The sequence below is a fragment of the Trichosurus vulpecula genome, chromosome 1 (assembly GCF_011100635.1).
Source record: "Trichosurus vulpecula isolate mTriVul1 chromosome 1, mTriVul1.pri, whole genome shotgun sequence".
Taxonomy (NCBI): domain Eukaryota; kingdom Metazoa; phylum Chordata; class Mammalia; order Diprotodontia; family Phalangeridae; genus Trichosurus; species Trichosurus vulpecula.
The window spans coordinates 114,965,521-114,977,858 of NC_050573.1; the positions used below are offsets into that span (position 1 = coordinate 114,965,521).

The 12,338-nt window shown below is 40.0% G+C and overlaps 1 protein-coding gene across 1 annotated transcript in view; it reads right to left on the reverse strand.

Moving 5' to 3' along the window:
- The window catches only part of FER1L6 (fer-1 like family member 6), a 205,173-nt gene that overhangs the window by 150,628 nt on the left and 42,207 nt on the right, over positions 1-12,338 (reverse strand). Inside the window, exons 10-12 of the mRNA XM_036739631.1 lie at positions 10,627-10,967; positions 5,722-5,830; positions 3,435-3,618 (exon numbers count right to left, since the gene is read on the reverse strand). Coding sequence (XP_036595526.1) covers positions 3,435-3,618; positions 5,722-5,830; positions 10,627-10,967 — 634 coding nt within the window. The remainder of the gene's footprint in view (positions 1-3,434; positions 3,619-5,721; positions 5,831-10,626; positions 10,968-12,338) is intronic.

Sequence of the window (12,338 nt, forward strand, 5' to 3'; positions counted from 1 at the left end):
GGTTGAGAAGTCTGGTAACTGCCACAGCTCACTGATTCAGGGCACTAGGGCCTGTTCCACCCAGCTCCTGGTCTGGTTGGTCCTGCCGCCACCCACACTGGGCTTGGCTCCCCTCCGCTCCCAGCTGTGTGAGCCATAGACCTCACCCAGCAACCATCCAGGCTGTCCTGGGCTGGAGCCCTGCTTCCCTCTACTATTTTGTGGGTTCTGAAGTTCTAGAATTTGTTCAGAGCCATTTTTATAGGTTTTTGGAGGGACCTGGTGGGGAGCTCACGCAAGTCCCTGCTTTCCAGCCACCATCTATACTTCTTTCTATCAAGCATGGCATAAGTTGTCAAAAGGAGTGCTAGAGGAAGGCACATGATCTAGATGGAGTAACTTTAGTTAGGAAAGCATTTTTTCAAAGGGTAAATATTTAACTGGACCCTAAAGGAAATGACTGAGAAGAACATGATACATTAGTAAGAATGCCGATCTGAGTTAGAAGACAGATTCTCGTCCAAGTTCTGCCAGACAAATCATTTCTCCTCTGAGACTCAGGTCCCTCCTCAGTAAAATGTGGGCATTAGATAAGTGATCTCTAGGGTCCCTGTGTATCCTACCTTTCTAACAGAATTGATGAAAGTGGAAGAAGATATCCCTTTGTGGTATGAACCCCAGAGACACACAGAGAAGAAAAGTCTAGTGAGGAGGAGAAAACAGTATGGTAGACCAGAAAAACAATTAGACCTGGAGTCAAAGGATATGAATTAGTAGAAGCATGGCAGGAATGGGAAATAGGAATTAGTAAATGTGAATGGTACATTCACTAAGAGACTTATGCTTTTTCCCTTTGTTATAGAAAGCTGGAGAATTAATTTCATCTTGGAGGGGTCTTTAGGTTTTCTCCAGCACAAATACCTTCCAAGGGAAATGATAAAATTAACAAAGAAGCCCCTGCAGTCTGTTCTGCAGGATAATAAGCCAACAGATGCCTGATGTATTGTAAGAGGAGCCAAATAGGTTCTTGGCAGAAATTGATGTTTGTTATTGCATCAGGAGGAGAAAAGGTCAAGAACCGAATTGCTATCTTTGTTCCATCTCAGTTAAAATGACTACCCTGAGGCTTCTGTGATTAAATAAATTCCCAAAATGGTATTTTACTTGGTTCTAATATTTCTTTGGATTATTAAACAGCCAGTGTTGGGATAGTTTTCCCTTTTCCAGTTTCAATAACTGGGAAGGATAGGATTTCTGTCTCAAGATATGAGGTAATACATGGAGATGGAAGTAGAGAACATTAGAGAAGAAAAAAGGAGCAATCTGCAAGGGCACTATGGTGGCAACCAAGGGGCAGATGTGGACTCTGGAGACTGGCTCTCATGTTGTATGAAAAAAATGAATCTGAGAATAACAGGACTTGAAAAGTTTGCTCTCACCTGACCTAAGAAACAAGTGGGTTGGCTGGCTGTGCATACATGGGGCCATGACAAATGGCAGAAGTTAAGAGCCCAACACCCACTGTCTTCTTCTGGCCTCCTAGGATAGCAAGAAATAGTAGATCAAAGTAGGCTTCAGTAGAGAAAGTACCAGAGGAGCCCCCATTTTTTCAAATTATAAGTGACTTTCTATCCTCCTTAATTCTAATACCTTCCCTCTATTGATTATCTACAATTTGTCCAGTATGTAGCTTGTTTGTTACATAGTTGTTTGCATGTTGTCTCCTCTTGAACTCCTTGAGAGTAGAGATTATCTTTTGTCTTTCTTTGTAGTCCTGGAATTTAGCACAGTGACTGGCATAGAGTAGTGTTTATTTTCTGGGGACTGATGATCACTCATTCTAGGAGCTCCCTTTCATTTCCCTCCTTTAAAATATACTGTCTCCTCCAGTGTGAATTACATGCATGCTTAAAAATAGAAAGTCGATCTCACATTATTGGGATCACCATTTCCCTAAATTTCTACATAAAGACTATGAGTCAAGAGAGTGAGAAAATCCCCCACAGCTTATGCAGGTCCTTTGTGCCATGAGAATACTTTAGAGTGCAATCCCTTGTTGCCTCTCAGAATCTGTTCTTTCCTTCAAAACTCTCCTCAAGCTCTACCTTCTACATGAAAGCTTTCCTGATTTCCTGTGCTATTAATTTACCTTGCATATACAGGGTATCCCCAAAATCTTAGTTCAGTTTTAAGCTTTAATTGCTTAAGAAAAGCCTTCATGTAGGTTTCAAGCAATTAAAGCTTAAAGCTGAACTAAGACTTTTGGGACACCCTGTATTTTCTACTTATATCAATGTACATGTTGTCTACCAGATAGAATGTAAGCTTCTTGAGAGCAAGGTATATTTCTGTTTTGCCTTTGTTTCTCCAACCCCTGGGCATACTGTAGGAAAGGGATAGGGATGGAGACTAGACCTGGGTCATTAGTGGAAGCATATGAAGTTCTGCAACTGAAATAATCAATAAATAAATATTTCTCTAAAGTCCTTTCCAGATTTATGAGAATAAAGAAATCCTTACGAACATTTAATCAAACTTTCCAAATTAATCAAATTTTTCTCCTCAAAATTATTTTCCCTTTTTCTCAAACCATTTTGTTTAGCCCTCATTTTTAACACTATTTTAGCACTTTTTTAAAGCCCCCGGTTGCTAGTGCCTTCTCCCTTCCTCAAATCATCATGCCTATGCACATCTAATTGTAAGTGTAGCTGCCCCCAGAGAACATAGGCTTCTTGAGGGCAGAGACCGTGTGCTGGTTTTATCTGTGTATCTCCAGTGCTTTGAACATATTAGACACTCCATAAATGTTCACTGGACTGGATTAGATTGGACCTCTCAGGGTCTCATTTTTCTTCTCTGTAAAATGAAAAATTCTGACTAGATAGTAGGAATAAAAATAATAACTGATATGAGTAACTGGTACTTCAAGATTTAAAAAGATAGATATAGATATAGCTGGATACACACACACACATACATACACATATACATATATATGTATATATATATATATATATATATATATATATATATATATACCTTCTCGTTGGATGATCTCTAAAGTCTCTTTTATCTTAAAAGTTAAAATCACAGAATCATAGAATCTTGGAGAAGGAAGAAGCTCTAAGGATTTCCTAGTTCTATGCTTCTCTGAATCTGCTTAGGGCCTTGTTAGCCTTTGAAATGCCTGAATGAAAAGGCTCTATAAATGAATAGTATCATTACATTAGTCATAATGATTACACCTTTAAATGTGCTGCCTGCCTGTTTCCACTCAATGAGCTTTTGGTAAGCTATTGAAGTAGAGAATAATACCCATAGATTAACTCATTCTCAAAACACCGGGCTATCTGTGTCTGGCTGTATGACAGAGTTGTCCAATCACATCCCTGCAATGGAAGGCCCAGAGCCTGACCCAGAAACATAGGCTAATCATCAAGGCTGACACTCCCCACCTGTTCCCTTCTGTCACCAGGGGCTTCTCAGGATGTGTGGTGGACATGAAAGGGATGGCAATGTCGTGGGCAGAGTCTGTATTGCCTTCCTGAAGCAGGGACACATTCTCCTCTTCTGATGTTTCTAGAGATTTCTTCTTACTCCCATGGTGAGAACCCCCATCAATCAGATTTCCAAAATTACCTTTAAAGAGGAAATTAAGAATGAGATAGGCCAGTAATGAGCAAGGTTGGTGTTCTCTACAATTGTCCAGATTTAAGATAACTGGTTGATGAAATGTAGGAGAGGAACAAGTTTTGAGTTTTCTCCCATACATACCAAGAATGGGGCAGGGGGCTAATGTTTCAATCTGAAGTCTCTGAGCTACATTGGTTGCATAAAATACTTGAGATTATAGATTAAAATCATCCCTTTAGATAGTAAACTCCATGAGGGCAGGGATCATGTCTTTCAACTAATTATATGTGGTATATACTTATGGCTCTTTTTTCAAAATAAAACATTATTCATTTGGATTGCACTAGATTGGCTTAAATGGAACAGTATTTTGCAGTGAAGACTGGAGGCTTTGCAGAAATGGCATGATAATATATATATATATATATATATATATATATATATATATATATATATATATAAAATCTTGTGTAATGGATAGAGAAATTTAAAACACAATAGTAATGATTGACATATATCACTCTAAGATCTGAAAAGCATTTTATAGATCTTTTCTCATTTGGGCCCCATAGCAGCCCTGGGATATGAGTACCACAGGAATTACCCCCATTGCACAGATCAGAAAACTGGAACCATAATACAAAGTATACATGTTTGTCACCCAAGACATGGCTCACCTTGAAGCAACTCATTACCAGGGGGTTGGGGATTGTTTTTTCCAGTCAGAGTAACTCATGAGGACAGTTTACTAAATTGTAGAATGATTGCCTAGGAAGAAGCCCTAAACCTGATGAAATCATGCATCCAGCATGTCACAGTTTAAGAGTACTGACTGTGGTGTCTCAGGATATGGGTTTGAATCTCACCTCTGACACGTGCTGCCCATGCCCCCTTGGGGTGAGTTACATGACCTCCCTGGGTTATAAAATGAGGAGATTTGATAAGATGGCCTCTGAGATTCCTTCAAGCTCTACATGCATATGATGCTATAACCCTTTAAAGCTGATGAAATCACAGTCTAAATGACCCAAGATAGACACCTAGGTGGCCTAATGGATAGAGCATTGGACTTTAAGTCAAGGAAACCTGAGTTCAAATTTGACTCAAAAAACTTAGCTGTGTTACCCTGAGCAAGTCAGCTAACTTCTGTCTGCCTTAGTTTCGTCATCAGTATGATGGAAATAATCACACCATTTACCTTCCAGGCTGAGGATCAAATGAGAGAACAAATAAAACACTTTAGTAATTTTCATTTGTGTCTGATTCTTCATGACTCTACTCGAGGTTTTACTGGACTGGTTTGCCATTTCCTTCCCCAGCTCACTTTACAAATGAGGAAACTGAGGCAAACAGGGTGAAGTGACTTGCCCAGGGTCACACAGCTATTAAGTGTCTGAGGCTGGATTTGAACTCTGGAAGAGGAGTCTTCTGACTCCAAGCCTGGCACTCTATCCACTGTACCACTTGGCTGCCCAAAGCGCCCTATAAATGCTCACTATTATTACTGTTGTTGATATGTTTGTTTTTAATTTGTGGAATAAAACAAGCATTTCCATAATAGTAAAAATAATAAAAAGACATGTTTAAAGAGCATTGGCTTTGGAGTCAGTGACTCTGGTTCCAAATCTTTCCTCTACTAACTTTGTGTTTCTGTGGTGTATACTTTTTATTTGTTTCTCTGAGTATGTGTTGTTTCTTTCCAATAAAGTATAAGCTCCCTGAGGATAGGCACTGTTTTCTTTTTGTCTTTGTCTCTTCCTGGTGCCTAGACAACGCCTGACACAAAATTTGCACTGAATTGAATTGAGCCTCAAAGTTCCAGAATGACTAATCAAAATTCCACTAAATCTATGTGAAGAAAGCCATCTCCTAACCAGCCTTTGGTCTAAAATCCCATCTCAGAAATGACAGGCCAAAATGAAGGAAGTTACTACGGCAATCAGTTCACTAAACGGTGTTTTGTTTTGTTTTGTTTTCTCATTAAAGAATAAAGTTAAAATTTTCCCCTACCTAATTGCACCATTATGGACAAGAGTTGCTTGTTACAGTAACACATGGCTATCTATATTGAACTAATCTTTGTCATAAGAGGAACTAGGCCAGACTTACCTATGGAAACCTCAAAGCTAATAGGTTTGTCTCCAATTTTCCGGTCAATCATGGTAGCTTCAAAAAATGCTCCAAAGAGTAAGAAATCTTCATATTGTTCTGGTACAATCTATAGGAGAGATAACAGATAGTCAATAATATCAGCTTAGGTTTTTTTGTTTGTTTGTTTTATGGATTTGTTTTTCTTCCAGGAAGCTAGGTCAGCAATACTTACCTGATTCCAGTATTCAAAGAACTGATCCTGTATAACTTGCAGATGAATTATTATGCTAGCTCAAAATGGCATTTGATTATGCCTATGTTTAGCACAAGGTGAGAACAGACAACTGATCCAAATGATGCTGTTGGTCTGAATTGTTTCAGGCTTAATTTGAATTTTCAAGACCCAGCTACAGCACCTAACAGAACCATATACACAGTAAGCTCCCAATACATTTTTTTTTGTTGAATGAATAAATGACCCTTAATGTCTTTTGCATCATGGTAAGAACCTATTTGCATGCATTTGTTCTAGTCAACACTATAAAGAATCATGGGAATTAGAACCAAAAACCTCATTGATCAATAGTCCAATCCCCTCATTTTGTTATAGGAGGAAAATGGGACTCAGAGAACTTAAGTGAATGCATGCATGTGTATATGCACATGTACGTGCCCATGCACATGTAATTTGAAGGCAGGGAAATTAGAAAGAGGGATGGGTTTAGAAAGAAAGATAAAACATTCTGATCTAAACATGTTATAGACAGAGGAACTAACTATAACCTTCTAAGGTTTGCCCTTAAAATATTTATCTTAAAATAAGGTAAAAGTTAATCTGAGTTAAATCAGCTAGAGGAAATACATGTGTGTGTGTATATGTGTGTGTATGTATATATGTATGTGTATATATATATGTGTGTATATATGTATATATACACATACATATACACATGTATGCATACATACTTAATGTTTCATTTTGGCACATTTATTTCTTATGGTTTCTTCTTTAATAACTAATTTTTATCAATTATCAAGCATTATTTTTTTCTCTCTCCCACCTCCCTAAACACTTGGAAGGACAGAGAGAGGGATGGAAGGAGGGGGGAAGGGAAAGGGAGAAGGAGAGGATGAGGAAAAGGGAAATGGAAGAGAAGGGGGGAGGGAAGGAGAGTGTTTAGATTCTCTTGAGAGAAACAGCATATATGCAAAAAAGTATAATACAAGCTCAAGTATGATGAAACCGTGAGAGATCACCAGGCAAAATGATCTAGGCAACTGTGGGAAAAACCTAACTTTCAGTTGATGAGATAGAAAAGCTCTCACAGACACATACTAGAGTCGGTTCCAGCAAGATGAGTTGGGATGGTGCCTGACTAAATAATGCCATGGTTAACTGCATGATGAAGGTCTTGCTGCTTCTAAATCCAAACCCCTTTCCACTATATTATGCTTCCTTTCTTGCTACAGGCCTAAGTTAATAGGAATGGAGATGCCAGACCTATTGAAAAGAAACACAGTCTCAGGAGATAGTGGTTCCAAGATGAGGCCCTTCTATCTATCTCCAGCAGAATCCCAGGAGAATGTCAGGATTCATTTTTAGATAAACCCATCTGTCAGCATAGTATTTATCAACAACCACAATGACTACAGTCCTGCACTGAGTGCCAAATTGGGGATGAACTGATTTTAGCCATTTTCAGGTCCAGGAAGCACATTCTTATTCCTGGCTCTGACGGTGGGAGAGCCTAATAGATGATACAGCTGCCCTGGGCATTTCTGGAAAATCCTGATGCCTTAGTGGGCATTTTAGCCAAGTAGGTCATTTGAATCCCATTCCAGAAGATATTTTTTAGTCCTAATTAAAATTGTCTGTATTTCAAGACATCCTTGAAATAATAGAACAGATTTGTAGGTGACTAAGACTGTCTAATATTGTCTTGGACAGAGTAAGGTGTTGTTCAGTCATTTCAGACATATCTGACTCTCTGTGACCCCATTTGGGATTTCTTGGCAAAAATACTGGAGTGGTTTCCATTTCCTTCTCCAGATCATCTGCATGAGGAAATTGAGGCAAACAAGGTTAAGTGACTTGCCCAGGGTCACACAGCTAGAAAGTGTCTGAGCCTAGATTTGAACTCATCTTCCTGATTCCAGGGCCAGTGCTCTATCCATCGTACCACCCAGCCACCAGAGCTATATCCAGCCCTAGTCCCCTCCATGACTTCCAGTGCTCCATCACCAAATGCCTGTTAGATATTTCAAACTAGATGGCATCACCAAGTAAACCTGTCTCACACACAACTCATTATCTTTCCCCCCAAGTCTATTTATTATATATTTATATTATTTATATTATTATATATTTATATTATTTATTATATATTTCCAACTTGCCTGTTTCTACAGAGGGTACCATCATTTCTCTAGTTGCCCAGGGTTGCAACTTTAGCATCATCTTCCTCTCTATTCTCCATCACGCCACTCATCAAATCTTATGAATTCTACCTCTACATCTCATCTATTCGTTGCCTTCATTCCATTCATGACCCCATTCTGGTTCAGGCTAAAGAAACTTCACAAAAGCCTCTGAAGGGTGAGCAGGAGGGAGGGAAAGAAGAAAGGAAAAGAAGAAAGGAGGAAGGAAGGGAGGGAGGAAAAAAGGGAGAAAGGGAGGGAGGGAGGAAGGAAGGGAGGAAGGAAGGGAGGGAGAAAGGGAGGAAGGAAGGGAGGGAGGAAGGAAGGGAGGGAGGAAAGGAAAATGGAGAAGAAAGAAAGCAGGGAATAAAGCAAAGGAAAGAAGAGAGGGAGAGGGAGGGAGAAAGGAAGCATATATTAAATCGCCTACTATGTGATAGGCACTGTGCTAATTGCTTTACAATATTATCTCATTTGATCCTACCAACCACCCAGTGTGGTATTAGTATTATCCCCACTTTGTAGTTGAAGAAATTAAGGTAGAAATAGGTTAAAAGACTTGCCAGGATCATGCAGCTAGGAAGAGTCAGAGACCATCCTGACATGAGGCCAAGTGCACCATCTAGCTGCCTCTTGAACAGAAGAGTAAAGGGTAGAAAGAATAGTTCATTTCAGATACTGCGTGGAGTATGGGGAGGTGAATCATAAGGAATTAAGGTAGAAAACCAGAGTAGTATAAGATTCTAGAAATTCTCCTGCTCAAGGCAAAGGAGTCCTTGTTTCTCGTGGGGAGCCACTGAAGAGTTCTTTGAGCAGAGGAGTGCTATAATCAACTCTTTGCATAAGCCTTGGGAGTGAATGAGATTGCTATTAGAGAGAAAAGAATGGACACAGGAAGACCTGTAAGAAGGTGACTAAAAGGGGGAAGGAATGAGGCCAGCACATGTTCACAAAGGGAACAGAGAAAGGACAAGTGTGGAAGATTTTTCAAAGAGCAATGAACAGAGCTGGCATAAACCACTTGTGAGAGGTGGACAAGAGAAGAGTCAAGGGGAAAATATCAAAGTTTCAAACATGGGAAACTAAACAAGTAGTGACGACAACAGTCAGAAATGGTGAAATCAATAGGAAAGTCCAGATAATATCTTCACTAATAATAACAGTATTTACGTAGTGCTTTAAGGTTTACAGAGCACTTCACATGTTACCTCATTTGATCGTCACAACAACCTATACAAATGTATAGATGAGGAAACTGAGGCAAACAGGGTTGAGTGACTCTCTCAGGGTCACACAGCTAGTAAGTAAGGGTCTGACGCAAGATTTACATTCAGGTCTTTCTAACTCCCAGTCCAAGCCTGGCACTATCTATTGCACCACCTAGCTGCCATTGTGGATATGGGGAAAGATTCTGTAGGCAGCAAAAGCAATATTTAGTAGAAGGTCAGGTGAAATCAAGGGGTAGAGGCCATAGTTTGGAAGTTTCTCCTCAATTGCTATAGAGAGACTGTGAAGTGTGGTTTATTTTGTGAATCGCTATATCTAAGCTAAAACGATGACCAGCAATTCACAAAACTATTCATCGTTTATTCATCATTCATCATTTGATCTCTTTCTGTACCAGCTGACCTGGGAAGAGGTAACCTTCCGTATATCATAATAGGATCATAGGATTAGAAGAAACCTTAGAGACCTTCTTGCCTCACATTCTCATTTTACAGGAGTGGAAACTGATACTTAGAGAGGTCACATGGCCAGTAAGAGTCTGAGGAGAGATTTGAACCCAGTCCTTTCTGACTCTATTGACTGTACCACACTGGAAAATAGGAAAGTGTTAGATGACCATGCCCCTCCTCACCCCACCTCTAATCAGGATTTGCTTGCTCTTACAGCTTCAAAGGATAAAGGAAAGCAATTGGTTTCTCACATCCCCAGTTTGCCCTTGGTCTATCCCTCCAGCCTCAGTCCTCATCCTGTTTCGGATGTTCAAAGAAAGATCCCTTTTACTTATTTCCAAAATCTAATAGAAATCGTCTAATAGAAAAGTCTGAAAGTGACCAGACAATAAGCCTGTTAAAACATCCTCTTTACACACACATTTACACACATACGTACACACATACACACACTCCCCTTACTATTTCCTTTCAGTTTCTTTTCTATGGGAATCTACTAGCTGTGAAGGAAGTCTAAGAGAACTTGACCAGGGCAGATGGTTAATACATGAAAGGCTGACATTGAAGAATAGAGACTGGACCATTGTCTATATTGCTAGTTGCATCTAATCTAATCCATCAAATACTCATTAACCCCCCAATATATGCAAGGTATCGTGCAGGACATACAAAACCAAAATGGAAAACAGTCCCTGCCTCCAGGGATCTTACTTCTGCTCTATGGAGAAAATAAAATGTGTAGCCGCATGACTTTGCAAAAGTCTTTGCAGGGCTGCTGTTCACTATGCTTGGTATCACATGCTCTAACTGCAAGCTCATTCTGACTAACCTCAGGTGGCACGTCAAATGGCTCTACTTCGGCCTCCATTGAATTGGTCTTATCTGAAGGCTGGTGTGCTTTTCCATCCTCAGCTTTGTCTGTCTTGTCCTTCCCCGAGCCTTTGGAAGCCTTGTCTTTAGATAGCTTGAGGTCCTTCAGGGCCTTTGAAAATTTAGACTCCTGAGCCCCACCCGAGAGGATTTCCACAGCAACTTCTATCAGGATGCGGCCCCGATATGAGGCCCCTTCTCCAAAGCCTTCGTTCAGTTCCTGGTGATCATCCATCAAGCTGTGGTTCCTGGGAGAGCCGTACAAGTTGATCCAAGCAGGTCCAAAGGTGGGCAGGAAACCTAGGGAGATGCATAAAATAATGATGATGATAAGGACAACAACAAATAGCAAAAATAATGGATGACATTTATATGGTACCTACTATGTGCCAGGCACTGTGCTAAGTGCTTTACAGGTATTATCTTGTTTGAGGTAGGTGCTATTATTGTCCCCATTTTAAATGTAAGGAAACTGAGGCAAACAGAGGTTAAGTGACTTTGTCCAGAGGACTGCTGTTACTGAGTCATTTCAGTCACGTCTGACTCTCTGTGACCCCATGTGGGGTTTTCTTGACAAAGATACTGGAGGGGTTTTGCCATGTCCTTCTCCAGCTCATTTTACAGATGAGGAAACTGAGGCAAACAGGGTTAAATGATTTGCCCAGGGTCACACAGCTAGTAAGTGTCTGAGGCCAGATTTGAACTCAGGAAGATGAGTCTATCTGATTCTCAGCCCAGTGTTCTATGCACTGTACCACCCAGCCACCCCTGTGCAGGGTCACATAGCTAGCAAGTGTCTGTGGCCAGATCTGGTCAGTTCCTTTTGATTTCTGGTCCAGCGCTCTACCCACAGCACCACCTAGCTGCCCATGCTATTCCCATGGCAAATCTGAATGTGTAGATGAGCCCCGCTTTGAAAACAAAGAGGTTGCTGAAAAGTTGCATGGACAGCTTGTTTTTTGACTCTGAGCCATGGTTTCATTAGTGTAGGGAACTCCCGGTATGGAAACCACCCTCCTATTACAGATCAGCCACTTATTTGCAGTTTAGAGAACTTAAGAGTTTCCTGGGTCATTGATGGGTGAAGTGACTTGCCCATAGTCAAACAGCCAGAAGCGCCAAGACTGGACAGCCACTCAATACACCATGCTGCCTTTCACATTTAAATTATAGACATAGAATGTTAAAACTGGAAAGGGTCTGTGAGATCATCCAATTCATCTTGTAGAGAAGGAAACCTAGCCTCAAAAATGTGAAGTGACCTATATCGACTAGTACCCTAGATCATACAGTGAAAGAACCAGACCATTGTCCTTTCTATTATACCACACCAGTCAAATTTATATTAACCAAATCCTATTTTAGAAATAACAAGAAACTTGATATTTAAAGCAACCCTTTGCTGAATCCTTTTTAAAATAAAGAATTGGCTCATAGAGTATTTTGGTGCCATGAATTCATCTGGGTGTTTTCATGGATTGTTTTCTTAGAGAAGACATACTTCTATTTCTGACCATATCTAATTATCTTTGATATATAACTATTCATTATCATTAGTATTCTTCAGGTTTCATCTCTTTCTCTGGAAAACATGTGAGAAAAACAAAGGAATGAATAAATTATACATGGAAATGAAGTGGTAGGTGGTGGGGAGAACAGGTTGACCTTGTG